The 27,384-nt window shown below is 39.8% G+C and overlaps 3 protein-coding genes across 6 annotated transcripts in view; 1 reads left to right on the top strand and 2 right to left on the bottom strand.

Moving 5' to 3' along the window:
• Nucleotides 1–14,176, bottom strand: part of tbc1d4 (TBC1 domain family, member 4) — a 28,069-nt gene extending 13,893 nt beyond the window's left edge. For all 3 annotated transcript variants that reach the window (XM_063497028.1, XM_063497025.1, XM_063497026.1), the window contains exons 1-11: nucleotides 13,106–14,176; nucleotides 6,371–6,499; nucleotides 6,049–6,280; nucleotides 4,733–4,977; nucleotides 3,582–3,671; nucleotides 3,166–3,270; nucleotides 2,928–3,060; nucleotides 2,702–2,793; nucleotides 2,500–2,610; nucleotides 1,638–1,760; nucleotides 1,049–1,108 (exon numbers count right to left, since the gene is read on the bottom strand). In XM_063497028.1, the coding sequence (XP_063353098.1) occupies nucleotides 1,049–1,108; nucleotides 1,638–1,760; nucleotides 2,500–2,610; nucleotides 2,702–2,793; nucleotides 2,928–3,060; nucleotides 3,166–3,270; nucleotides 3,582–3,671; nucleotides 4,733–4,977; nucleotides 6,049–6,280; nucleotides 6,371–6,499; nucleotides 13,106–13,492 (1,707 nt within the window). In that variant the 5' untranslated portion in view covers nucleotides 13,493–14,176. The remainder of the gene's footprint in view (nucleotides 1–1,048; nucleotides 1,109–1,637; nucleotides 1,761–2,499; nucleotides 2,611–2,701; nucleotides 2,794–2,927; nucleotides 3,061–3,165; nucleotides 3,271–3,581; nucleotides 3,672–4,732; nucleotides 4,978–6,048; nucleotides 6,281–6,370; nucleotides 6,500–13,105) is intronic.
• A 2,686-nt stretch (nucleotides 14,177–16,862) lies between these two features.
• commd6 (COMM domain containing 6) lies at nucleotides 16,863–19,934 on the bottom strand. Of its 2 annotated transcripts, XM_063498336.1 has the most exons (7): nucleotides 19,690–19,934; nucleotides 18,993–19,051; nucleotides 18,230–18,295; nucleotides 18,039–18,115; nucleotides 17,687–17,855; nucleotides 17,422–17,574; nucleotides 16,863–17,331 (listed from the first exon to the last, which is right to left on the bottom strand). In XM_063498336.1, exons 1-7 carry the CDS (start codon nucleotides 19,712–19,714, stop codon nucleotides 17,281–17,283), a joined length of 600 nt encoding a protein of 199 aa, XP_063354406.1. In that variant the 5' UTR covers nucleotides 19,715–19,934; the 3' UTR covers nucleotides 16,863–17,280. The 2 variants fall into 2 exon arrangements, with proteins under 2 accessions (XP_063354406.1, XP_063354407.1); XM_063498337.1 differs by lacking the exons at nucleotides 18,039–18,115; nucleotides 18,230–18,295 and having other exon boundaries at nucleotides 19,690–19,929.
• Nucleotides 19,935–22,585: 2,651 nt separating this feature from the next.
• uchl3 (ubiquitin carboxyl-terminal esterase L3 (ubiquitin thiolesterase)) lies at nucleotides 22,586–27,384 on the top strand. Its single transcript, XM_063498346.1, has 9 exons — nucleotides 22,586–22,708; nucleotides 22,888–22,899; nucleotides 24,121–24,249; nucleotides 24,359–24,515; nucleotides 25,735–25,820; nucleotides 26,101–26,148; nucleotides 26,249–26,324; nucleotides 26,484–26,542; nucleotides 26,628–27,384. Exons 1-9 carry the CDS (start codon nucleotides 22,667–22,669, stop codon nucleotides 26,715–26,717), a joined length of 699 nt encoding a protein of 232 aa, XP_063354416.1. The 5' UTR covers nucleotides 22,586–22,666; the 3' UTR covers nucleotides 26,718–27,384.

Genomic DNA, 27,384 nt, shown 5'->3' with positions numbered 1-27,384 from the left:
TTTCTCAGACAGGCATGAGCATTTTCACACTTTTCTCTCTTGTTTAAACACTCTCAAAGCTCAAACCTTCGTAGAAAAATAAGTCCAGTATTATAGAATAAATCCAAAGGCACCCACAGGTGCCTTTGATGGTGCAAAACGTTTTGTCGACATATTTGTGTTTGTTGGGGAGAAACCTTACAAACATACAGTACAGCACTTCAGAGTCACACTGCTAGCGATCGAAGATTTATGTAAATTTGACAAGCTGGACGCATTCTATACTGTACAGAAGACACGGCACGAGATTGATTGACAATGGTCTATAGCCAATCAGGATGCAGAACACAATGCACAGTAAAAAACAAACAAACAAACAAACATGCAAAATTGCACAAAAAAAAAATCCAGCATCCCTGTGCTGCATCGGCATTTTAGTTACAAATGCTTTTGCTGCATTTCAAAGAAGCTAGAAACCTCTTTAATTAATTCTAAGAACAGAATTATAAAATAATTGCTACACCAGCCACAACCCTATGTTGGGTTTGGTTTAGCCTTTAGATTGTAAATTGAGTGCCTGGCACCATTAAAAAAAAAAGAAAGTGTGTCTGATTTGGTTAATTTGCTCGTTTACTTGTTCATCGTAGCAGCGTAGTGCTAAACTCATCATGACTGATGAGGAGTCAGAGGGACCATATCACACTCTCACTCCACATTCTGCACAGCAGTAACCACAAGGGAGCCAACAACCTTAAACGGCTCACTAGCAGCTCTGTACACACGTTCCCTCTTGTACTGTTCTGCCTTTTTGTCAGTGCAAGCTTCATCACAAAACTATGTGGGAAAAAAATGCAGCACAAAATCGTTTCTCCTCATGCGAGAAGGACTGTTGGCAGATCCACCTACTGACACTGATGAAAGTGAAAGTATTCTTATCGACCCGTGCCTTTCCCGAGGACACAGTTGGAATATAGCATGCTTTTAGAAGCCACGGGGTAAGAGTGAGAATTCTCAGAGTCCCCCGACTGAAGCTCTGGGAATTCTCATGTTCATCCTCAAGGACACTTACTCTTTCAAAACTGCTCATGCTTCCCATGCTTCCCAAGCGGCCGCGCATTCGACTGGCACCCTGGTGACAGAGATGATTGTACAAAAGTTATAAAAACACAAGTGGGTAAATTAAAAAAAAAAAAAACATTTTAAAAAAAGTAAAAACACTTTCTTTCTTTACACAATTGTTTCTGACAAAAAGAAACAGCGATTAGATTAAGAGTGAAGCAGAAAGAAACAAAGGGAAAACGTTTCCTCGCTTGCTAACAGCATTATTGTTCAGCTAAGTCTATAAGATAATAACAGATGGCAGCAGAGTTCTCTGATCTCCTGGACGCCTCTGCTAAGGAATTATTCTGCTGTCTCACTGGCAGATATGGGTCAATCCAAATCCCTGTGATGACAGTGACACAGAAACAGAAACCTATACAAGGCTGGAAGACTAGTAAGAGGTAAACATCATGGCGGCTGTACTTTCTGTCCGTTGCGGAGACATAAAAGACAGGGATAAACTGGGAGAAATAGGTAAATGGTTATAATAATATAACGGCAGGAAATGGGGAAGATAAGGCAGTGGCAGAAAAGGAAACACATTTAAAAAGACCCACCCTTGCAAAGATATTCTCCAGAGAGCTAGTGAGGGATGAACGCGCTTTATTCTTAAAAATGTCGAGCTTGAAGCGACTGCCGGTGGCTGCGCCATCTCCTGCTGCTGAGCTGTTTGCTGCATTCTGTTAGACCGCAAAAGAAAAAGATTTAATTAACAAGACTTCAATGAATTTAATTATAAACCTAAACAGGTTCACTGTACGAATACAGTTGCAGATCCTGTGATAAAGCCTGCAAGAAACAGCCAATAGCTGCTAACTGCTTTAAAAGAAGTGGTGCTGCTGCTGGAGACCTGCGCTATGACTGATAATATTTAGCATGCAGATCGCTCAGGGTATATCATTCCAAAGCAATTATCCACAATCCTCTCATACTTTAAATGTCGTGTTTCCCCTCTCAGCAACTCATGGAACGTAAACAGCGGTTCATTGTAGGTCTCAGGCAGGGGGACATCTACATCTATACATGGAGGTGGGAAGCAACAAGCTTTACATTTAAGACAGCAGCTAAGGAGTTCTTTTACCATCAATAATTCTACACAATCCCTTTATCAACACAAAGTCCAAAACAAAACTTTAGGATACGGTCTGAGAAATTCAAATTTTAGGTCATTTCGTGCAAGCGATTTTCAGAACCATCAGGGGTCTGAATTGATGTTTCTCAGATTTCATGGTAAGGACCACTAGAAACATTTTAAGGATCCAGTCTGTCTGTTTGTTTTTGCTTTTCAAAATGAAATTTAGAGTAAAACCAACAAATCAATCGACAACTGTGATGTCACCAAGTGTCGATTCTCTATTCAACAGAAACACCACTTTGCTTGAAATTATTTCTGGACTGTAAGCTTTCTCGGGCCCTTACCTGAGGGGCCTCTCCAATGTGGAGGTGGGACTTTTGTTTGGTTTCACAGAGCTGTCTCAGATGAAGAATCACAAGCTCATTCTCCTCTTGGTCTGACGCAGGCTTCAGTCTCTGCAGAAATGAATGCACAAACACTCAAGTGTGAATCAACAGCTGTAAGAAATAACATGTTTATATCAAAGTGTCACCTCTATTGCCAGACCTGAACTCGCTCAAAAATCTCAGCTTGCTCATTGTCGGTCAGCTGGGAGAGATATTTCTGGATGGATAACTTTGCTCTAGGTGGGTAGAGACCTGGAAACAGAGAAGATGAAATAAGCTGTACTCTTTAACTTGCTTTAACTCTGAGAAACAGACCGCGCATCAATATATTCATGAGTCAAAGCCGAGAGAAGTGCTGGATCTCTGATGCAGGTGACATGACCTACCTTCAATCCTCTCGCAGAGCTTGTGCAAGTCATGCATGGGGCAGGCTTCGCATAGCTGGATCTGAGTCTTGTTGCTTTGTAAGGCGGCTGCTGTACTGAAGGCCTGCTTCAGGGTCAGCATCACCTCGTCCACCTGACACGCACAGGCGAATGAACACGCACGCGCACAAAGAAAGAGAAGATGTTTGCCACACGCACTTAAGAATTTCATTTTATTTACACAATTCCTGTGACTCACCAGGGATTCACTGGCACACTGGAAAACGTAGCACACGTACTGACTGGGACCAGACTCTGAGTGGTGCCGACAGATGAATCCAAAATGGTCAGTATGTTTGATACCCTGGGGATGGGAGCAAAAGACAAACTAGCCTCAGAGGCCTGGGATAGCTGTGGAACTTTATAGCACATCACCATAATGATGATTTAATTATATCATATTTAATTACTAAATGACCACCAACGGTGAAAAGGAGTGTATTCTTACATTACTGACAAAGATCTGCCACTAAATTAAGGAATAAACATTAAAGGTCTGCTCTTGTGTAAAGATGAGCAAAGGCTCTCTGTGATTAGATTCCAGTTGCTAGGGCTGCAGCAGAGACACAAGAGAGACCTTTTCAGCGTAAACATTACAAGTAAATATACACCAACCTGACAGCACGATGAGATATCCTTGAAGTTCTTCTCCAGGACCACAGTTTTACTGTCAGGACTTATAAGGTTCACTTCAAAACGTCCAACCTATGAAACACGAGAGAACACGGTCACAGTGAAGCAAAAACACGTAATAGATACACGAAAAGTTCTCACAAAACAACACCAATGGGAGAGCATGTGTGTAAACACACTAGGATCTCCTGTGATGTTAAGCATTTTATGACTAGGACTATAACTATTCTGGGACCCGATCGGCAACAGAGATAAAACACGCTCACGTGCGCTTTAAAATCTGGGTCAGCGAGTCTCTGCCAATGATTTTTCCTCATAATTGACTGCTACGTACAGTATCACATTGAGCGTTGTGCTCTAGTTTTTAAAATTAGCTTCATGAGGAAACAGGCATGGTGCGTGAGGAATGGCAGCTGGCTCACAGTGCGGCGCACATGTTTTTCATGAAGCAGCGACCGTGTGTTATCACAGGAGCAGTGGTAAAGTCAATTTTTTTTTTCTTTTTTTAATACCACAGGAGTTACGGCCTTATTAACTGGAACAGTTACACCAGGCCAAGCTGGTCTACACATTATAGCTGCCAGCCACGTGCACATAAAAATGATTTGCGGTGGTGTGAACCTCAGCAGTGAGACTCTATGCAAAGGAGGCCTCTGTGACAAACAGCGCTGAGGACAGCGACCATTTGGTTTTCTGGTGTAACAGATGGAATCAAGTTTTTCAATACAAATTATGGTTTGGCATGAGCAGCTTAAAAAATGCCATCCATATTATTGAAAAGGGTATGTTTAGAGTGGAGTAAATCCAAAACAATGCAAAATAAGACACCCGGTCAGCCCATCCGTACACTGCGTGCACATACTCGTCAGGCGGGCATCCCTTTAAGCTCACTGCAAATTATTTATTAAGATATAAATAATGCCTTCAGGGCCCAGGTCAGTCACTTCTCTCCATACTAGACAAAGATTTTCATGTGAGGACACTGTTATTTTGATAAGTGTTCTGCATCGAACCAACAGACTGAACTTTAACAGTCATTTGGACAAAGAGAAGAGAAACCCTCTCACTCACTGTGACACCAACACATTAGCAGCAGTACAGCACAGCCCTTTACTTCGTTCAACTTCTCCTACCTGAAAGAGCATAGTGCGGTTCTTGTCTGCATCCGAAGGCTGAACGTGATTTGGTGCGCTAGCATGACGGCGGCGTGTGGAAACCATAACGATGCCTTCTCCCGGCTTCCTCTGCAGACTCCCCACCATGCTGCTGCAGCGTGTCCGAAATTCCTGGGGCTCCTCAAATCCCGAGTCCTCCTGGATGGACTCGGGGAATGCTCCTCGTAGGCTGCTCTGACTACCACTGTTGAGAATACCTTTACCTGGATCAGACACATCAAACATGAACTCACACCTAAGTTTAGAAAATCACATCACTAGAACCTTTAGTCGCTATTGATCTAATGGATATACTCCAGTGCTGTTCTACCAAGTACACAGGATTACCCAGTTTGACTGAGTCATTAAATTAACCTAGATTTTTCTACTGACCTCTTGTTTTTAGTAAATGGTTTACTTGCCTCCTGATGAACATAAAGTGATAATAACAGAGTTATTATAATTGTGTATTTTTTACTCAGTTTTTATTTTAATTTCATTTTCATCTTGTTTGTAATTCAGTGTAGTTTCACTTGATTTTCTTGGTTCAGCTTAGTTTTTGTTAGTTTCAGTTTTAGTTTTAGTCTTTTTAGAATACTCAGCGACCACATGTATTACCATAAAAACACAGAAATTTTTGAAAGCATACATTTAGAGTTCCAATAAACACATCCATCAATGTCTCACTTATAATCATGTTTTTACCAAACTAACAGATACTAAACCCAAGGATATTTCCTCTATATTTTTTATCTTTATTACAGTTGTTTTTAAGTCTAGTTCCTATTTTTGCTTGTATAGCCAGCAACTTGATAATTGCATAAATGTGGATGGCTGCCACATTTTTTGAAAAGTAAGCGTGCAACTTGCTGTTTTCCATTTGGAACACTAGCCTGTCAACATAACAGCGAACACAGTGCAATACAAGGAGGTGTACCAACAGAATAATCCACACTGAGTCAAAGTGAGCACTGTAAACCAACCAATAGAAGAAACATTATAATCATTAGTTGGCTGAAGCTAAATTATGCAAGCGAATGTTGTCATTTTGGGTGCAGAACAGACACGCCTACAAATGTAAAGTCGCTCTTTGTCTCCTTGTTTTTAAACTTGATTTTGAGTTGCAAATTAGCTTTTGTGTCCTTGCAGAACTGACAGTAGCAACATTTACTTACAGCAATGTGGGACATGTGAACCTGACCAGCCTTCAAGTTACTGGTTGTTGCTGTGCACACATACATCATTTCAATAAAACTTTTCCTAATCATAAATTTGTTTGAAGCGTTCATCTCCACCTGAGGTCACGTCCTCCCCTCCAGGACCCCTGGGGTCTTCCATAGTCTCATTCAGAGCAGAGGAGAGTGGGTCTCCTTCGCCTCCCATGAGGAACTCCACAGGGGGGCTCTCCGTGGATCCTCGTTGACCGTTGAGGAGTCGTACGCGTTTGCGCTCAATCTCGTGCTGGCGAAACTTGTCGATGCAATCATCGACGAGTGTGGATGGAGCCTTCTTGTATCCGACCGTCACCTGGGATTTTTGCAACACCGACAGCATTCATTGAAGCCCCTTGTTATCTTAAAAACACTCCATTCTAAAGGCATATGCACCGATTCCTACCTTGCCACAGTAAAGCACTTCAAACTTCTGGGAGTTGTAGAAGGCCTCGTCGGTTTCCTGTTTGGGTTTGGCATCTTCCTTAAGCGCTGTTTTGGACACTTGGCGAATATTACTAATTACCTCAGGGACCTGTAAGCAAGGCAAGTGGAATGAAAGGATGTGATGAACAGGAAGACACGAACAAAGAAAAACCATAACAAAAAGACTAAGGGAGGTCAAGGGGAAAACCAGCTTCTCAGACATTGAAGGAGCACGAGTATAACATGACCCTAAAATCTAAAACAACGCAATTTCTAACTTTTTTCAGTTTCTGTAAAATATGAATGTGAATAAGGCTTCATGTTCAAGGTCATTCTCAAAATACAAATAAAAACTAAGAAAAAGTAAGAAATTAACAGTAAAACAATTATGTGGACTCATATCAATACTGTTGTTTTGGTTATGCATGTTTAGACATAAATGTAAAAAAAAGATATTTAGACTTTAAATTTAAATAACTTGAAAAGAGCATAAGATTTGAACAGAAGCTTGTTAACAATAGACGGACCAAAAGCTACGGTGGTGTCAGAGGTAGGCGTGCAGCCATGGGGAACACCCACTCTCTACAGCAATGAACAGAAAATAGAAGGCTGGGGGAAACTCGAGACTTGAAGGTCGATAAGCCTATTGCTGCTACACTGTGGCACTTAAACACTAGCAGGCAGCTAGTGTGTTAGTGTCATCAAAGCATGATAACAGCTTGCTTTGATAACAAGTCAAAGATTAAAAAACAAAAAAACACAAGCAAAAGACAAGACAACCCCCCCATAATTTAGACTTTGAATACTTTTACAATGGGGACCGAACAATAGCAGTGGAGTCAGAGAGCAATGAATCACCGCTGCACTAAAATTTTGGCAGCAAACAATTGACTGAAAGCCTCGACGCTAAAGCTCCCTAAAAGAGGCAGAGTGCCTGGAACTAATGCCGCAGCCAAGGTCAGCCAAATACTGTGTTTAAGACAACAGTGAGGGCTAGAACAAACAGCAGCTCCACAGACTGCACACATCAGATCAGATAAGAGCTGGATACAGGCAGTTGAACAAATATATTTTTAATGTGGACTGGAGAGGGAAGTTGTATAGCAAAGTACATGGTTACTTCAGAGGTGTGACCAGAACAACAGAGCGCAGAGAGGGGAGGGCAGGCAAACAGGAAAAGAAAAGCTGTGAATGAACTCAAACATCCTGACAAAGCCCGTGTCTGATTTTCATAAAAGGCATCGAGATCAAATGCGCGTCTGCTACTGGGTCTATTTTAAAGTCCCACTTTCTAAGCGCCTGCTTTCCCACCTCCCCCCTCAAGGCCTTGCGCTTTTCCTGGCTGGTGACAGAGCGTTGCCTTGAGATGAGGAAAAGCGGAAGTGGCTGGGTTGGGGGGATGCTCAGTCCTAATCCCACACTCCAGAAACTGTGAATGATTTTCAAACTGTTGGCTGACTTATTTTCAGGATAAAATAATATCGCGGTGATCATTTTAAGCTTCAGAAACAAATATCTGCACACTCTGTAAACAGGGGTCACAAATAAATTAAAACATGCTGTAATAACTTACAAGGCATGAAAAATAAACCACACATGGGATCTTGATGGCTACATTTTGTGGGAACGTGCATTCTGCATTGGAAAAGACAGTGTTGACACTACGAGGTCGAGGTAATCAAAAGGTCTCGTTGGCTGAGAACTACAGCTGGCCACCACAACACTTTGTCACAAAGGGAGGGGAAAAAAAAGAGACAGATTTGTCTAAACATTAAAAGGAGCTGCTTTATTATACATGAGTAAGATGATGCCGAAGCGCGACTCTGTGCGATCAATTATTCGTTATCTACCCAATACAGAGTCGGCAAAGGTGCTCGCTCCTTGAAGGGAGACATGCACAGGCAGGCAGGCAGAAAAGCTGTTGAGCAATAAAGGAAAGCCAGCATCCTCTTCCCACTAAAGCGGTTCTTTAAACTAGCGTAACATTCAGTGATCACAGGCTGGCTTCATTAAACAATATAAGCGACGGCGGTTGAGAAGCAATGCTTCTCTATAAACACCAGTAGCCGAGCAGAGCTTTAGAGCTTAGGCGAAAACAAACACGAGAACAGTGCCCTCTGAGCTGCTAGAGTCCTGAGTACTCTCAGTGCATAGCTCCCATCATGTCCAAGCACTCTTCAAAAGCCCCTAATAACATCAGATCTTACAGTAGATGGCACATTGCTCTGCTGCTATTATCGGCAGCAATAAGCCAGACCACTGAGAAGCTGCGGATTCTCACGTTCGCCCACAATATCTGTGATTAGGCCTAATTAGGCTCTTTTGGAGGTGCACAGGTTATCACTGTGTCAATAAAAAGATAAGAATGGAAACAGAAAGCGAGCGAGAGATGAAACGCAATACCCCACGTCAGACCAGAAGCAATCAAAGATCGCATGCTTTTAAGTTAAAAGCATGCGATACAAGTTCTTTGAAAGTTGCCCAAATTGAATAGAAAGACAAAAAAAACCCAAAACTGTAGCTTATTAACATCATAATCATAAACATCGATTTATGCTGTTGCTTTAAGGCCAAATATCCGTCTTTGTGTGGCTCTGGCTCTGCAAGGATTTGTTCTGATGGCACTTGACATTTAAAGTTTGACCTCAGTATAGCATGCGCTTTTTCCATGAGGCTGAGGACAAATGTAAGTTGAACAAAGTTCATATTCGACCACAAAAACAAGCAAACAAACAAACAAAAAAAATTCCTTATGATATCTTCACATACACCGTCACAACTGGAAATTGTAATGCGTCAGGAAAGCGTCCTATTTTTTTGTGCCAATACAAGTGTATGTGTAAACATTCATAGTTCTTGGCAATAAAACAGCTATGGAGAGACAGTTTTTCACTTTGTTTATGCTCTGATTTTTAAGAGGGAACTCACAGGCATGTGCAAAAGAAACTTTTCATAGAGTTTTATGCAGTCCTGTGAAAAACTAAGTACACACTATCATTTTCACAGCAACAACTTGAAGTAATAATTTTCTGTCTAGTATTACTTTATCAGTCTTTTGCATCACTGCAGAGGAATTTTGGCTTGCCATCTACAACTTTGCTTCAGTTCAATGAGGTTTGCAGGCATTTATTTTTGCACAGCTCTGTAAACGTCCATGCCACAGAATTTCAATCAACCTGAGGTCTGGACTTTGACTGGGCCATTGCAACACCTTTATTCTTGTTTTTCAGCTATTCTGTTATAGATTCGCTGCTGTGGTTGGGATCATTGTCTTGTTGCATGACCCAAGTTTCAGCCAAGCTTTAGCTGTCAGACAGATGGCCTCACATTTCACTCCATAATACTTTGATATAGAGAGGAGTTCATTGTGACTGCAAGGCGCCCAGGGCCTTTAGCTGCAAAGCGAGCCCAGATCATCACCCCTCCACCACCATGCGTGACAGTTGGTAAGAGGTGTTTGTAACAATATGCTGGTTTGTTTTTCTCCAAATATGGAGTTATGCATCATGGCCAAAGATCGCCACTCTGGTCTCATCTGTCCAAAGGGCATTGCTCCAGTTTTGTGGTTTGTTCAGATGCAACTTAGTTCATATTCTTCCAAATCAGCCATACTTGTTCAGTATTTTCTCTAATTACAGTCTCATGAACTTAAACATTAAACTTTGACTGAGGCTCATATGTAGATCTTGGGTTTTTCTACATTCTCTCTGAGCATTGCATGGTCTGACCTTGGGGTGAATTTGGTTGGGTCCCAACTGTGCACCTGGCTGTTACTGACCCACTTAATAATAATAATAATAATAATAATAATAATAATAATGATAATAATAATAATAATAATAAAGTCCTGAGAAAACTCGCTTTTTCACATGACTGTATTTGATCCTGTGACTTATCTGTCACACCAAATTACCAGACAAACGGCTTGCTAATAATATAAATTTTTATAAAGTTAATCCAAGAACTCAAGTATTCAAAGCTACTTGCTATGCTTATCTGACATGTAACAACATATCAGTGACTGCAGACAATTTCCCTTTCATTGTTAACTGTGCAAGCACAGAATATCATGATAACCGGTTACAAATATGTGGCCTCAGTTATTGTGCAAGAAATCTAATCATATTAACAGACAGACACTGGGCCATTTTTCCTTCTCTGGGCAACAGGTGCACGTGATATAAGAAAAAAAGCTTTTCAATTCCTGTCTTTGGCACAAAAGGGATATAACAGATGAAAAAACAAGCTCTGCACGGTTTGTAAAGCTGAATGGTAGACAATGGCTTTTCCTATTTTAGTTTAACAGTGTGTGCCACTGTGACTGAAAATGAACATCACCCACAGCAGAGACAACAGAAGGTTAACCAGTGAGTGATTCCACAGTGGTACTGTTCCAAGTCAGAGCAGAGGTTAAAAAAAAATTATGGAGGGGTCTGTGGTTTATGCTGTGCAGGCCTTGAGTGTGTGTTGCTGGCTTGATAATAGCACAGTGGTGTTGACTGGAGACTGTGCTGAATGTGTGCCTATCAGTCTCACAGACAAGTCAAGTAAACATGTCCCACTTCAACTGAAAAAAAGTTTAACTTGTGTCCAAAGCTTCCCTTTGATGCTTTAGCAAAATATTATCCATGGCATGTTAATGTTAGTCTTGTTAACCCTAACAGTGAACGCGTGAGGACCGAGGCTGCATTTCAAGTCCAGGAGGTCAAACCTGATTTTTAGCACGATGACATTTGAAACACATACATGAGAGATGTCACGTTTGTAGGCAAACTGCATATTCAGGGCTATTCCTTTACGATTTTATTTCTTAAATCCAAAAGGATCTAATAAGTTGCACTACTCTTGAAGACATCAAGAGTGTCTTTTCATTATAATCTTTCTCATAATTTTGATAGATGCCAAATCTCGTTACACAAGGAAGGCCTGTCATTTCTACAACTAAAAATAGATGTGAAACCATTCCTGCCACCCAAAAATAAAGCAATATTTTTTGTGTCTTCAAAGTCAGTTTGGAAAAAAAGAGAAAACACACAACGTGGTAGTAAGAATGCTTGCAATAAATGCTGTTTATATATGGAAAATGGGACAAACAGACTGCTAGCAGTTGCCGCAACAGGGTGTTGTACATGGCAACAGAGCACTGGTAGAATTAGCCATGCATTCCACATGGTCCACCTTGCACACGTTGCAGGGCTTGCTGGTTGCCAAACCAGTTCTCATTGCGTAATAGTGATGAATGAGGTGCGTCCAAGATACTTTTCTCACTGCTGCACACACATTCGGGCATTAGCAGAGAGGCCAGAGACCTCGAAAGTGTGCACGCCTTAAGCTTGCTGGCTCTTCTGCTCCTCAGTTTTCACTAACACACAAACATTGTGCTCAGCCCCCTGCACAGGAAACGCGATACGGCACGGGCACACTTGAGATCAATGCAAAATGTGAGCATAACTAGATATATGTTTGTGAACATTACTGGTGCACATTTCCTGAGTCAGTGGGAAAACAGGATTAGCATGAGTAGGGATGTTAGACTTCAGAATGGGTTGCATGGAATTAGGAATTGAGGTGGCACCAAGATTAAACTGCGTTTGTTTAAGAATCTTGTATAAATAACATTCTCTACCACCAAATCAGAGAAAAGATAACTCAGATAAACACTAGGGTAGTAGGGTAGGCTCTTGAGTCCAGCAACTTCCTAAAAAAATATGCTATGAACTGCTTTTCAGAAAAGAGCAGAAAGGATTACTACAAATATATATTCAATCACAGACTCCCACGTTCCTGATTTCTGGCTGTTTACCGCGTTTCAGTTATTACTCAAGAGTGGCATGCTGATCGGCAAGTGAATGTGCTGACTCAATATTGTATTCAGTTGTTGTCACACCACAGACACCAGACACATGTCAGATCTACAGCGGCCCTGAGAGCGCAGAGCACTGAAACTTCAGGAAACACATCTTCTCCAGTCTGACACATGACGCTGCAAAAGGGATAAACCAACACAAAGACAGAAAATGCCACTGTATAATGGGAGCTTTCAGCTATCGTTTTCCCTTCGTGGTGCAAAATTGGTGAAACCATATGTCTTTACTTAAACTCCGTTGCACTGAGCTTCAGGGCCACTGTACTTAAGCTTAGGGAAAGGCACAGAGATGGATTAACTTTGACCAAAAAAAAAAAAAAACCCCACAGTACTGGGTTTGTCATGCCCACCATCTAGTGGCCTAAATACTTAATCCCAAAACAAACACATTTAGACCAACGACTGATCAAATATTGTGCGAGGTTGAGATTAAATTATACAGCTTTCACCTTGGAGACATTTCACTTCAGGCTTAGTTGGACATCCCATTGTTTTTGAATTTACAGCTAATGACAGGATCAGTCCACTCTTAAAAAAAATAGTTTGCCTCACCATGACATCATATTTAATTTAGTCACATATACTCAGGACGTTTGATTTGTAATCCCCTTGGAATATTATGATAAGATCACAGCGACTGGCTGTTATTGTTTAAGCTAAACTCTGAGCAGGCTACTGGATACTTGCTTCAGGTCTTCTTAGGTGTAAAAAAAATATTATTTAAAGCTTTTTTTTATAAGTGTGTTTGTGTGTTCCTAATGAATCACCACGTTACTTTTTTTGGCCTGAGTTTTGGTCCATTCATGCTCATGGTAATGAAAACTGCTGTGCAGGGAGGAGCAGGCCTACCTGGTTGGGGTCGCAGGCCTTAAAGACGTGACAGGACATCTCGGACTCGGGGTTGTCGGGCTGGCCCCGCAGGAGATAGGCAAAATAGGTGAGGTCATTGCTGTTGTGAATGAAGCGAGATATGAGCTGTGCTTTGTGCTCGAATATGAACACTGAGGAGTTGTTGCTGGTGGTGGGGACACATCGGATGAAGGGGGGGCAGAGGACCAGATGAACTTCCCTGGGCTGCATCACAGGGCCGCAGTCGCCTTTCTCGCACCGCCTGCGGATCTCGGCCACCAGCCACGGCAGCATGGGTAGGGTGGTCCGCCTGTCCAGCAGGGACCAGCCGATGTAAGTGAGGGCGAACCTCTTGTCCGACTTCTCCTTCTCGTCGTGACTCTCCATGTTGACCCAGCAGACTTTTCGCCCGAAACTCGATGACAACAACACAGAGCAAATCCTACTTCCAAAAAACCCAAACCCAAAACAAAAATAAAACACTATCAATATATCTTTCCCTCTTGCCACCGAGGCTAGCTGTAGTTGTGTTTAGTTTGCAACACTTTCCATGTCCACATCCATACACGAAGTTTACGCAGCGCTTAAACAAACCTCCAACATGTGCTCGCCCTTTCGATCAGCTGCAACTCTCCATGATGTTCAGTTTTTCCTTCAAGGATTTAAAAAAAAAAAAAAGAACTTCCAGTGCTGTGTATTCGCTGTTTTACTCGCTGCTCCGCTCCACTGTTTGCTTAGGCGGAGAACCAAGCGCTAAACACCCCTGTACTATACTGTCCCAACCAAGATAGCTTGCCAAAACGTGGCTTTGGTTGGCTCCCGTGTAAACACAAGTCACCCAGAGAAATCTGATTTCTTTGACGCGTTGGACGTTGTCTCCGAATGCGCACGCAGAGCGGCGCATTTCCACCGTCCCGGTCCTGAAATCCTAGTGCACAAACGCTTCTGTGCCACCGTTGCGATTTCTCTCTGCAGATGAACAATAAAATACAGACACTGATGCTTGTTTATGGTCTTGCGGCGCAGTCTCTCGTCAGTGATCCTTTCTTCCACAACGCCTCGGAGGCGGAGCGGCTGCGCGCCTGTGACGAACCGCCCATCCATCCCATGTGCTGGAGGAGTGGGCAGCGCAGAGCCGCTGTGCGAAACGTGACAGGACGAGGCTCCGCCTTTCTCCACAGTACATTAAGTTTTACCTGGAAATTTTCTTTCTTCGTGGCACCGTGAGATGTGTTTTCAGCCCCCCGTGGCACAAGTGCCCTTGGTTCCAGCTCCCGTTGGCTGTAATTCTACCTGCCAACCGCCTCCATCAGGTTGAACCAGGGGTTTTAAAAACAAGCCCTTTGCAAAATATTATGTTTCGATAACATGTGCAATTTTTTTCTTGCTAAGCAAAGTGAGTCCCTACTGTTCACAAGTAGGTTAATCTCAGTCCCACCACTACTCGACATTCATAATCATATGTGGTGCTTTATGCACAGGAAGACTTCCCCTCAACTTAACGCTATAATATCCAAGCAGTCCGCCTATCCCCAAAATAGTACCTTAGCCATATATAAACTCACCAATGAAGCGGTAGCCAGGAGCTCTACAACCAAACAACCCCCGCGCTGATGGTGTGTGCCTACTTTAAATGTAGATGCGTTTTATATTGCAGAACAGATACACAGCTGATCCCGGATCCTCAGTGAATACCATAAGTTGTACTTTAATTGGATTCGATTGCAAATAACATTCAGAATCCATAGACTGCAGTGCATCACAGTTAAATTGAAATATCTTGAAATCTAAGGAATGCATAATCATTTTATAGTATCTTTGAAGGCCCAGGGATCAAACATTACTTCTAAAACTACAACTTTACCATAAAAGTATACCAAAATGTAAGTGTTATTTCTTTTTTGTGAGTTCTTGAACCAGTTTGTAGGATTTCATTGTCTACTAATAAGAAGTGTGTAATGGCTCACTTATAAAAGTTGAAATATTCATTCTAATAACAGTTAATTCTTAACTCCAATTATTACTTACTGCACCACTGCAGTGGTGGTGTTCATACTGACTGAAGCAGCGGTCTAAAATGCTTAATTATTTAAAATTGTTTTTTAAAAAGGTTCTCACTCTCCACAAACGTTATCGGAAGCTGTTCGATTGTTTATGCCCACCCATCGGTCCACAAATAGCTGGTCCAGGCTTGGTAGTTGCTAGATATTTTAGTCTAGTGGTTCCCAAAGTAGGGGTCGAACTCCCTCCACCGGGTCACCAGAAGAATCTCATGGGTCATGAGATTATTAGGAGGGATGGAAGACAAAGCTGCTGTGCACATTCACAATTTTCAAGGTACACCTGTTCATCTGCTTGTTAACACAAATATCTAATCAAGCAGATGGCAACACAATAGGCACGTAGACATGGTCAAGATGACCTGCTGAATTTCAAACTGAGTGACGGAATGGAGGAGAACAGGGATTTAAGTGACTTTTACTGTGGCACGCTTGTTGGTGCCAGACAAGCTGGTCTGACTGGTCTTTCAGAAATTGCTGATATACTGGGATTTTCCAACACAACTGTTTCTAAGGTTTATAGAGAATTATCTGAAACAGAGAAAATATCTAGTGAACAGCTGTTCTATTTGGGGGGGGGGCAAGGCTTGATAGGAAGGCAACAGTCCCTCAAATAACAACTCATTACAACCCAGGTATGTAGAACAACAACTCTGAGCAGAAGACCGCACCAGGTGCCACTCTTGTCAGCCTAGATCAGGAAACTGAGCCTACAATTCACACGGATTTCTGCTTTAACATTGAGATAGTGGGGTCAGAATTTGGGATAAACAACATGAAGGTATGGATCCATCCTACTTTGTATCATGGATTAAGGTTGGTGTTGGTGTTGTAATGATGTGGGTAATATTTTTTTGTATACTTGAGGCCCTTTAGTACCAACTGAATATCATTTAAACACCTTAACCAACCCCAGTATTGTATTGTAGCCATGTCCATCCCTTTATGATGGCTGATTCCAGCAAGATAACATGACATGTCATTAAGTTCAAACCATCTCAAACTGGTTTCTTGAACATGTCAGTGGGTTCACTGTGCTCAAAAGGCCTTCACAAGTCACCAGATCACAATCTAATAAAGCACCCTTGGAATGTGGTGGACAGGAAGTTGGCCTCATGGATACACAGCTGGCAAATCTGCAGCAACTGTGTGATGCTAACATGGACCGAAATCACTACACGGAATCACTAATTCCAGCACCTTGTTGAATCCATGCCATGAGGAATAAGGGTAATTCTGAAGGAAAAAGGTGGTCTAACCGGTACTAAAAAGGTGTAACTAATAACCAGTAATGATGTGTTCATTTTAAGAGCATCTATTTGATCTTGATTTACTATGGTTTGCATAAATTTACTTTTGTAAAATGTATTAAATTGTTATATTTTGCAGACTTCCGAAAAACAGGTGAAATATTAGTGAGAAAATTAACCACTGAATCTATTTTTGAAAGCCTTAGTTACAGACATTATTTCCCTTTGAGCTGTAGAGTCAAAGTAAAGTAGTGGCAAAAATGTGTTACCTCATTCCACCGTGTACAGGAGGAGGAATAAAAGTACTTAAGTTATCTGATAGAAACAGACTTCTTAGACAACCGCAACAACTAAAAAGTTGGACCATTTTACATTACATGCTCTACAAAAAGACAAATTGATATTAAACTTTAATATTATTTAATTACATACTAGTATGTAATTTGCTGTATAGTGGGCTACTACAGTCTCCTACCCTTGACAAAAATACAAGAGATTAGGTCACTGTTTTGTTTTCATTTCTGGGGTGGGGGGTGGTTTAGTGTAAACCTACAAACACACACAGGCAAACTGAAATTTATTACAAACTGAATCACATCACACACATTTGGCAATGCATATATTAGTCAGATTTTGCTGGCTTAGCAGTTTAAATATATAATGCATGACTCTAAGCTAACCCAAGGCTAGACATCCTAAAAGTATTATCAACTGGGAGGTTACGCAATCTGTGGAAAAAAACAAGCACAAAACTGAGAGATGGTGTTTCGAGACAACCAGCAAATAAACATTTATGTCAAAGTTTCTTCCGTTAGTTGCACATAAACCTGGTATAACTGTAACAAGCACTTAGGTGTGCTAACAATCATACAGTCTCCATAACAGCTGCCATCTCCTTGAACTGTTTGTAGAAGTTCTGCAGAAAGAAGGAGGAGGAGAGGGATAAAATATCATGAATAAATAACACCAACAACACTACATTCACATGAAAAAAAAAATAAAAAACCTGGAACTGTGGGATGGTCATCTCAAAAGACCTCTGACAGATTTGTCCTGAAGGCTCAACAATCTTCAGCAGCAGACACACAAATGGGGAGTTGAGAGATCGACAGGTGTCTGAGCTCACTGCCATGCCAAGCTTCCACTGCATGTCCACCAACTAAGGCGAAACAAAGTTCCATCAGTTTTGAAAGAGAAAGAGGAGAAAACAAGAAGTTATATGTTCAGGGGGTCAGAATATATATACTTTATTTCATTAAACTTGGACAAACCTGACCGATGCTGAGCATGGCCTGGGCCTCTTGTTGAGTGTGGACTGACACACCATGTTCACTCCACAACCTATGCAAGACCTGAAGGGAAGCTTTGGTCCACTTGTTAGAGCCTTCTTCCAGCTTTGACACAAGTTCATCCCCAGAGATGTTGCTCTTTCCAGCTGACCTAGCAAAAGAAACCACTACTATCACAGCCTACAGTAGGACAACATCCTACTTTATGTATAATTTGGCCTTTTGATGTGCTATGTAAGAAACAAATGCATGCAGCATGAAAGACACCGTTATCAAATTCAGAAACTACATTCAGATCTTTATAAAAAATTTAAAAGAATTGTGGGAAAAATACCGGAATGTTAGCAAGAGAAATCTGATCATGTCCTGCAGAGCTTCATGATCAAGTCTCACTTCGGCTCTCTGAAATCTCTGCCCACAAAAAAAACAAACAAAAAAAAAAAAACCCAGAAAAGGTCTTAAAAGAGGAATTTGGGACGATAGGTTATTATAAGTCAAATGTATTCTAAAGAAAGGGTGACTCACATCAGAAATTTCAGCTGAATCTACTCCTCTCTTCTGCCCTTGAAGATAAGTCAGTACGTGCTGACACTGTGGAGATTATTGAAGATTAGCTATCAGAACTGCAGCATAGCCTCCACAGCTACACCACATCCTATGGTACTTGTGCACAGTGGTTGCTAATAGCCCTGAAATGAGCGCTATTTTGGTCAACAATAACATCCTCCAGTAGCGAGTTATAAAGGCAGTGTTTTGAAGTTGCACAACTGTTTAAATTATCAGAGTTTCATAATCCAGTCTGAGCCTGTGGCAGTGAAACTAATGAAACAGCCCCAAAACAATTTAAATAAAAGACTCCGTTTTTCTTTCTAGAGCACTTCTATATAACTCACTTACAGGGTTGGGCCACACATTGCTCATATCAATGTGTGGATCAAAAAAATAAAAATAAAATAAATAATATTTGAGAGTATTTAAATTCAAGTGGTCTATGAGCACTAGAATCCTGCATGTGACCTGACTTTGTTGTTTTGCAACCAGTTAATTTGACTTGTATATAGTAGCACAGAGAACACAAAAAATATTTCACATGATTTTAACCTATACAAGTAACTGTACATGGTGCTCAAGTAGTGGGAAAAACTCAGAACGGAAATGGGGAAAGTTGCAGAAGGAGGGTTGTCTGCAGCTGTCACTGTAAATACTATTTAAGTCTACTCTGTTTTCCAAGCTGCCACTTTTTTCCACCCGTATAGTAACATACACAACCAAGGACAGATACACTCACCACATCTGCTAACAGATCTGGAGAAATCCTGCATATGTTGTCCACAACTTTGTTGACGCCTTGAATACAGAAGTGAAACAATTTATTTATCACAAGGTTTTCCATACTTCTTTTTAATGCAGTCACAGGCATCATGGGAGTCTAATGATAGTACTTGTGTTTTCTTAATGCTTTTTGTTTTCTTTCTTTTCCCAAGAGCAGGCAATCACAACTGCAATAGCATGATGATATATATTATGTAACCCAGAAATAAATATAGTAAATAACATAGTATATAGTATAGGCCTTACCTGAAGAACCTTGCATAGTGATTTGTCAAATAACAGTGGGTAAACAAGGATAAAAATAATAATAATACATGTAATAACTAATACAAGAGGGCAAGGTTCATTTAGCTTTTAAAACATCTTCTTTTGACTTTATTATTGAGCTATAAACATTTGCGTATTTCTGCATGTATGTTAAAGTAGCATTCATTAAAAAGGTGTTAAGGGCTTTTAAGCATTAGGAGTCAGATGCTGGAGTCAAATATAAGTGGGGGAAAGACAGCGACAGGAAGTCTCTGTGGTTACAACGGTGTTAAGTTAATGCTATGGAGTGGCTAAATTAGCACATATTTCCTGGGTGAAAGCCTAATCTATTCTTCTTAATTGCCATTTAAACAACATTCTACTGAAGTGGAGTAATGCGAACCCACCATATGACTCCTCTGCTGCTGGCATCCTCTCTGTCAGGCTCTGGGTTTGACCACAGTATTAGCGCAGCCAAATTAGCGACTTTCTCGCTAAATTTGACCACCGAACAGATTGCCTTGGAAATTTCAGAAAACGTTTAACGTAATTATTGTATTATTAAAAAAAAAATAGTAGTTATGAATAAATCGGCTTCTTAGATCAACTAACCAGCTATTCTACGTCAATTCTGTCCATTAATTCTCCTTCCTTAAAAAAAAAAAAAAGTCTTCTTCTTTGGTTTTTATTAGCTTATAGCAAATCACTGTAAACGGTGCATAGCGCCATCTGCTGTAGCAGAAATTTATTGTTCTAGTCTTTTGCAGAGTCAGCCGGAGAGGTGGCTCATTGACTCTAAATGGTCAGGATTTTATTTGGGGAAATGACGGCATCAATATTATTTCTAGTCCTCAATCACTGATTTCAAGAGAACTAGATAAGTGGTAAAAAAAAATCTGTCAAAGTGGCTGGTCTAATTTAAAGCTCTGCTAGGTTAAATCTCTGATTTATCGTCAATATAGTTGTATTTCTGCGACAGATTTCTGTCCTCCTCTCCCCCCTGCAAAATAGCCTATTAAAAACATGTTTGGTCATTTTTTAACTGAACACCCTAATAAATATCCAGTTGTCTTCAGTACTATTCTACTGAAGTTTATCAATTAAGAATTCATTCATTCATTTGAGTACAAAAGTTAAAATGAACTTATTTTAATGAACTCATGAGAAAAGTCTTTGAAGTTTTGAATTTGAATTCAATATTTGGTATAGTCACTTCTGTTACATGCATTTTCTTGTCATTTCTTAAAGTAGTCTGTAGGAATAGTTCTTTAGGCTTTGTATGTTGCCAATGTGTACCTACACTGCTTCAATAATGTTGAGGTCTGGGCACTACAGGGGCTAGTCTATGACTGATAGTGGTCATTTGTATGTTTTTCTATCCATGTACTCTTTTACTGCAATGGCAGTGTATTCAGGATCATGATCATGCAAAAAAATTAAGCTGGTGCCAGTCAGATGCTTTCCGGAGTGTAATGTAAAATCTGATGGTACTTTTCTGTGTTCATAATTTCATCGATTTTGACAATATTCCCATCACCAGTTGATGAAAGGCAGACCCAAACTATAATGTTTTAACCTCACAGTGTGGGTATTGATGCCTCTCTCTTGACCTCATCCATACATAACGACAAAGATTTGAACAAAGCAGTTCAAATTAGGATTCATCACCTTATAAGACCTGTTGCCACTCTGTGCAGTTCTTGTGTAGTTTGGTATCCCTCTGTCTTTTCTCTCTGTTTCTCTTTCTTATAAATTGCTTTTTGACAGCCACTCTTTCTCTGAGATCATTTCTCATGAGGGATCTGCAAACAGTAGATGGATCAACTGAAGGGCCAAATGCATCTCCCAGGTCCTATGTCAAGTCTTTTCTGGATTTCTTTCCTATTTATTAAGGACATGACTTTCAGATACTGTTCATCTGGTGGTGGATAGAATAGTGCTTTATTGTCATTGCATATGTACAACAACAAAAAATGAATCTGTTTAAGTGGCTTAACAAACCATCACTCCTCTGAAAATGGTCAGTGTACAAGGACTGGACTGAAAATAAGTCATAAAGCAGCCTATGTCCAAAAAAAGCCTGGAGAACTATGGCTCAAAAGCACTTAGAAAATACACCAAAGTCTGGCTCACTGGAAGCAAAATATGAAAAAGTAAGTGGTGGCTCAAGGCTTTTGCAGAGTATTGTATTTCTTAGTACAATGTCAATAAATCAAACTAAAGGGTTGAAAGCTTCAACAGACCAAAGTCTTACACACTCACCAGTTTAATCATATTGTCTTGATGATTTGCTGCCTAGGTCTCTGATTTATTGATCCCCTTCAGTTCAGTAAGCCTCTTCAGCACTCTCGAGGTCGATGAACAGCTGTTTTGAATCCCTGCCAAATAGTTCAGATGGGGGACTAGGAGAAAATATAGGGTCAGAGAGAAACAAAAATACATCATCAGACCACTAAGCTTATAACACACAGTCATTACTGTGTAATTACAGTCAGTTAAACTCTTTAACAAAAGATTACTGAATAAAATACCACTAATAAAAACAATAATACAACAATAATATACATTAATAAAAACTTACTACCTACTTAAAAAAATCTAGAATTACATCCAACAAACAATTGTTTTCCCTCGCATGATGGTTTCAGTTTTGGCATAATTCACAAAAAATAAGATGATGAAGGTATACCACCAAAGTGTTATGAATCAATATTGAAAGATATGTTATGAAACCTTGTTGACTAACTATAACCACACAAAGAAAAATATTTTTGTTCTTTCTGTTATTTATCCGGTTTTGTTGTCGTTTTCTTTAGCGATTGAATTCATGGCCAACAACGCCCCCTACTGGTAAAAATAACACTTAGATTAATAATTTAAAAATGAAATAATTTAATTGAGTGTGGTTCTTGTTGTTCATTATTTTTATTAATATTATTATGGTGGTTAGATCGTTAAGAAAAACAATGACCAGCGTCATATTATGTCAGTTAGATGGTATATCGGGGAATATACTTAAACAGCGTCCATCCATGAGCGCAAAAATGTCCTTATCTAAGCCCCGCCCATAGCCCTGGAATAGTCCACCGAGGCTGAAGATTACCATAATTTAATGTTCATTTTGTGTATACAGAATCATATTTAAACGATTTATAGTAAACATGTTAATGCATCCATATATGTCACATGCCTTATCAAGTCTTTTGGGCATGTTCTTTGGGTAGTTATGGTTTATTGATAAAGGCAAGTCACCCCCGCGGATCACATACATGTCAACGTGCGCCCTCCAGACGCGGAAGCGAATCGCAGCTGTCAAACAGATTTAATTGTAAATCGGACTCAGCGCTACTGTAACGGGAAAACATCACTTAGCTGTGCTTCAAAATGGATTCCCCACGTTGGCTGCCTCTTGAGTCAAACCCAGAAGTATGTTTTCCTGGTTTTCTTCAGAACATGTTGTTTTATCGAAGTTATTCATTCTCAAACATGTGAGAGGCAGCTAACTTGAAGCTATCAGAGAGAACAAAAGCTAAAGCTGTTGTCGCCGCTTTGTTAACCCAACAACATTTTCATTAACGTTTTCCATTTGTGTCTTCTCATTTCAGGTCATGACTAAAGTAAGTGTTTTCTTTTTATATTTTCCGTAAAACACGATAGAGTAGTCAAAGCAAATAACCAAACCGGTTCGGAGAGATGCAAGGCCTACTCAGCAGCGGTGTTGCACCTAATGTTATTGTTAAAAGGTTCAAGGCACAATATGATGTAATAATGTCATGTAAACAGACTGACAGGAAACAAGAGTGAAGAAATCTGATAAGTTTAAAGTTTTGTCAACTTGCCCTGCTTCTAATTTTAAGACGTTCAGTCATTTTCCTCATACTTTTCATCCAACTTTCCAGCTGTTTCAGTCTGCAGATAGTGCGGTGTGTTTGATGTCATTCGCAGGAAACACACTAGATGATTACGTTAAACTTTATTGCACAGGTTCCTACAGCTAAGAGTATTATGTAGCATAAATTAAATAGTGTTTTATTGATACACATTAATTAATGTCGTTCAAGTGTGTAACTACTCAAAAGTAGGCGTGAATATGAAAATAAATCAAGTTTTGGCCGCATAGACGCAGATGATATAGTAGTGGATTACCGGTTTGTAGTCGAGATTTTGAGTGAACTCTGATATTGTAGGATATTGTAGTTTGTTTGTTTGGGGTGGGGGGTGGGGTTTAACCAAAAAACTATTTTTAAATTGTTTTTTTTTTATAGTTTTTAACACTTGTTTAATACAAACATCAAACAGAATCGCAACTGCATCCTCCAAGCACGAATCATCATCCTTCTAAATAAATTTTCACCAAATATTAAACATTATACACTTCATGGAGGCAGCTCTTTTTTTATTTATCACTTTTTATTTTAGGTTTTTGCTAATAGACTGATTGACTGACTGTCTTAGCTGCAGAAGGTGTCATTTAGCAATTGAGTGTTTGGTTGAAATAAATAATGAAGGAAATTTCTATTTTCTCCACAAAGTGTCAAAAAATACTTTCCTGAAAACGGTGTTACTGTAAAAAGTGCTTCTTATTATTTTGCTATTCTATTAACAGTTTTAGTTTTCAAGTTTAGATTCCTGCCATACAGTGGCATAATATTTAATTCTATACCAGTTAAATTACATTGAATTGTCAAAAGTCGAATGTTACAGAAACATATTCTCACCTTTTAGGTAGAAATCTCATTTTCAGATGGTAATTAGGAGCCAGCTATTGTATTTATTTTAAATTTAAAATGTCTAAGTTTATTTTGATCTGCATGAATTTACACTCCGCTTGTGTATAGTTTGTTAGTTGTTTGGGTATGAAGCCAACCTGGCAGTTTGGGGATGTGTATGGATTGGATCCAGAGCTTCTCAGCATGGTACCAAGACCAGTGTGCGCGGTGCTACTCCTCTTTCCAGTGACAGAGAAGGTACCTGTTATTTATAAGTCATGTATTTTCATTATCCATATGTCAACTTTACATCTGGTTAGGAAACACTGTTAAACAGATGTTTCTCTCATCTGCCATGTTTGTCTAGTATGAGGCATTTAAACAAGAAGAGGAGGAGAAGCTCAAAGATCAGCCTCAGGAGGTTTCTCCAGACGTCTACTTCATTAAGCAAACTATTGGAAACGCTTGTGGAACAATAGGATTAATTCACGCTGTGGCAAACAACCAGGCACATCTGGAATTTGGTGAGTTTTCTTTTTTTTTTTTTTATTGAGGTTACTTTAATGATTATTAAGCTTTATTTAGGCAGTTATTTTTTTCATAGCCATCTATCTTGTTTGGTTTTTGATGAACTAATGTGCAAGACCCTATGCGTGGATATCAGTGAAGTTGGTATTGCTAGGTGCCTGTTACATGCATAAGAGCGGCAGAATATTAGAAACACCATCAACACTATGCAGCATGCCCAAATAATAAACCAAATGACCTTGGTACAAAACCTATAACAAAATATACACCTGTATGTCAGTGTCAAAATCCACTCAGCAGCCACTTCATTAGGTACCTTGCTAGTGCCAGATTGGACCCATTTTGCCTTTGGAAATGACTTAATTCTTTATAGCACAGATTCAAAAAGTTGCTGGAAACATTCCTCACATATTTTGATCCATGTTGACATGATGGCATCAGACAGTTGCTGCACATTTGTCAATGGTATATCCATTAAACCAGTCTTCTGTTGTAAATGTTCTCTATTGGATTGAGACCTGGTGACTGTGATGTCATTGTCATTGATGTCATTTGAGTACAGTTAATTCATTGACATGTTTGAGATGATTTGAGCCTCGTGACATGGTCTGTTATCCTGCTGAAAGCAGCAATCAGAAGATGGGCACACTGTAGTCATTAAGGGATGGGCATGGTTAGCAACAATACTCAGGTAGGCTGTGGTGTTTAAATGATACATAGTTGGTACAAAGGGGCCCAAAGAGTGCCAAGGGTATATCACCCACACCATTACATCACCAGCTTGGATGGATCCATTCTCTCATGTTGTTTACAACAAATTCTGACCTTACCATGTAATCTCTGTAAACCCTAGAGATGGTTTTCTTTGAAAATCCTAATAGATCAGCAGTCTGTGAAAACCTCAACAGCAGCCATGTCACATTTGTTCTGATGCGTTGTTTGAACTTCAGCAGGTTGTCTTGACCATGTCTGCATGGTTAAATGCACTGAGTTGCTGCTTAAATATTTGTGTTAATGGGCAATTGAACAGCCGTACGTATCAGAGTGGTTGTTGAGTTTATGGGCATGTTAAAGTTGACTTCTCTCATTATCTCATTTCACTCCATTATACAGGTGTACCTAATAAAGACGTCACTGAGTATAAATCTAATTTTGTGTTTGCTTTAAGTCAGTTTTTTTTCTCTAGGTTCTAATAAGTGTTTTTCTTTCTTTCAGAACCTGATTCTCCTCTTAAGAAATTTCTTGAACAAACATCTAAAATGACACCGGAGGAAAGGGCAACCTTCCTGGAAAAAGACGAGGTTGGAAAAGTGTCTTTATTAAGAACAGGGTGACAAAGTTTTCATCTCGTGTGAAGGACAGTACTGAGAATTGTGTAACCAACTTGTCACAAGAGGGCATGTCATACTTTTGCTTGCTACCGCTTTTGCAATGTAATAGTACAAAGTCATAAAAAATTATTTCAGAAACCAGGAAAAAGGAAACCATAACAAGATCAATGAAAAAATGTGCATCATTCAAATGACCCTGAAATATACAACAGAGGAAACATTCGGCCTCTTTTCCTGTTTTCTCTTCCAGAGTATACGTGTTACACATGAATCCAGTGCACAGGAAGGACAGACTGAGGTGTCTTTTTGATTTTTAACTCTCTGTGTTGTCTCAAGGTTTTTTGCATGCTTTGTGTTGAACTTAATGCACTTTAACATTTGCTTCTTGTCTGTTGTAGGCCCCAAGTTTAGACGAGAAAGTGAATCTGCATTTTATAGCTTTTGTGAATGTTGGAGGGCACTTATATGAACTGGGTGAGTTAGCCACAAAGCAAAAATGTGCTTATAGAAAATATTTGGTAGAATTTGTCACATTGTTGATGGTTATTACAATCATTACAACATTTAGTACTAGAAGACTGGAAGCACATTTTTGTTAAACCTACATGATTAACTTTTTCTTCCAATACCTAGATGGCCGTAAGCCTTTCCCTATTGCCCATGGAAAAACCTCAGAGGATACTTTCCTTGAGGTGAGACAACCAAATAAAACTGAGATGGTCATAATAATACTGCCATAAGCTTGCCTACATTCAATCATTGTCTTCCTTTTTCTAGGATGCTGTAGAGGTTTGCAAAGTCTTTATGGCTCGCGACCCTCAGGAGGTTCGTTTCACCATCATTGCCCTCTCCAAAGATTCATACTGAGGAAACTACTCTTTTTCTTTGACCCTAGAAAACAAAGACAACATTACTGCCAAACATTCTTAAGTGCTGACTTTATTTAATTTTTTTCTTCAAAATGCTATAGCAAGTCAATGTGTGAAGAAAATAAAATGTCAGGGATATCCTTGTAAAGTAATTTCCACTTGTGTTCTACATAGTAGTTAAATTAATTCTAAAGCAAACAGAGTGCTGCTTGTCAATAAAGGTATTTCTCATTGAGATCTGAATTTTCCAGCTCGCCTCTGCTGACATCTCTAAATGTCATACAGGTATTAGCTGTATGGTCTCGACATTGCACTACGGTTTGTTTACTTAATTTTTGGCCTTTTAGTGAAGAAGGAAATGTTAAAAATTTCTACATCACTGAGGAAAGTCAACTTTTTTACTCAGTTTTCAATGACACATACTGTATGTAGTGATTTGTTTTAAATGAGATGTCTAATCACTTGCTCAACACAAGCTGAAGAAACACATTTGCAAGCTATTTCATTCATAGCTTTGAGGGGAAAAAATAGGCCTAGTGTTGTTGGATGCAGTAATGATGTTGAAGTGAGGCTCACTAAACACGCAGACTATACAGCTGTAAATCTGTGTGGAAGATGCCTAGATTTTTGTAATAAGAAATATGTCAAATAAATGAAAAATTTAT

Source organism: Pelmatolapia mariae, linkage group LG16_19, assembly GCF_036321145.2.
Source record: "Pelmatolapia mariae isolate MD_Pm_ZW linkage group LG16_19, Pm_UMD_F_2, whole genome shotgun sequence".
Lineage (NCBI taxonomy): Eukaryota > Metazoa > Chordata > Actinopteri > Cichliformes > Cichlidae > Pelmatolapia > Pelmatolapia mariae.
Note: the sequence above shows the minus strand (reverse complement) of the source record. Positions and strands in the feature narration are given on the sequence as shown.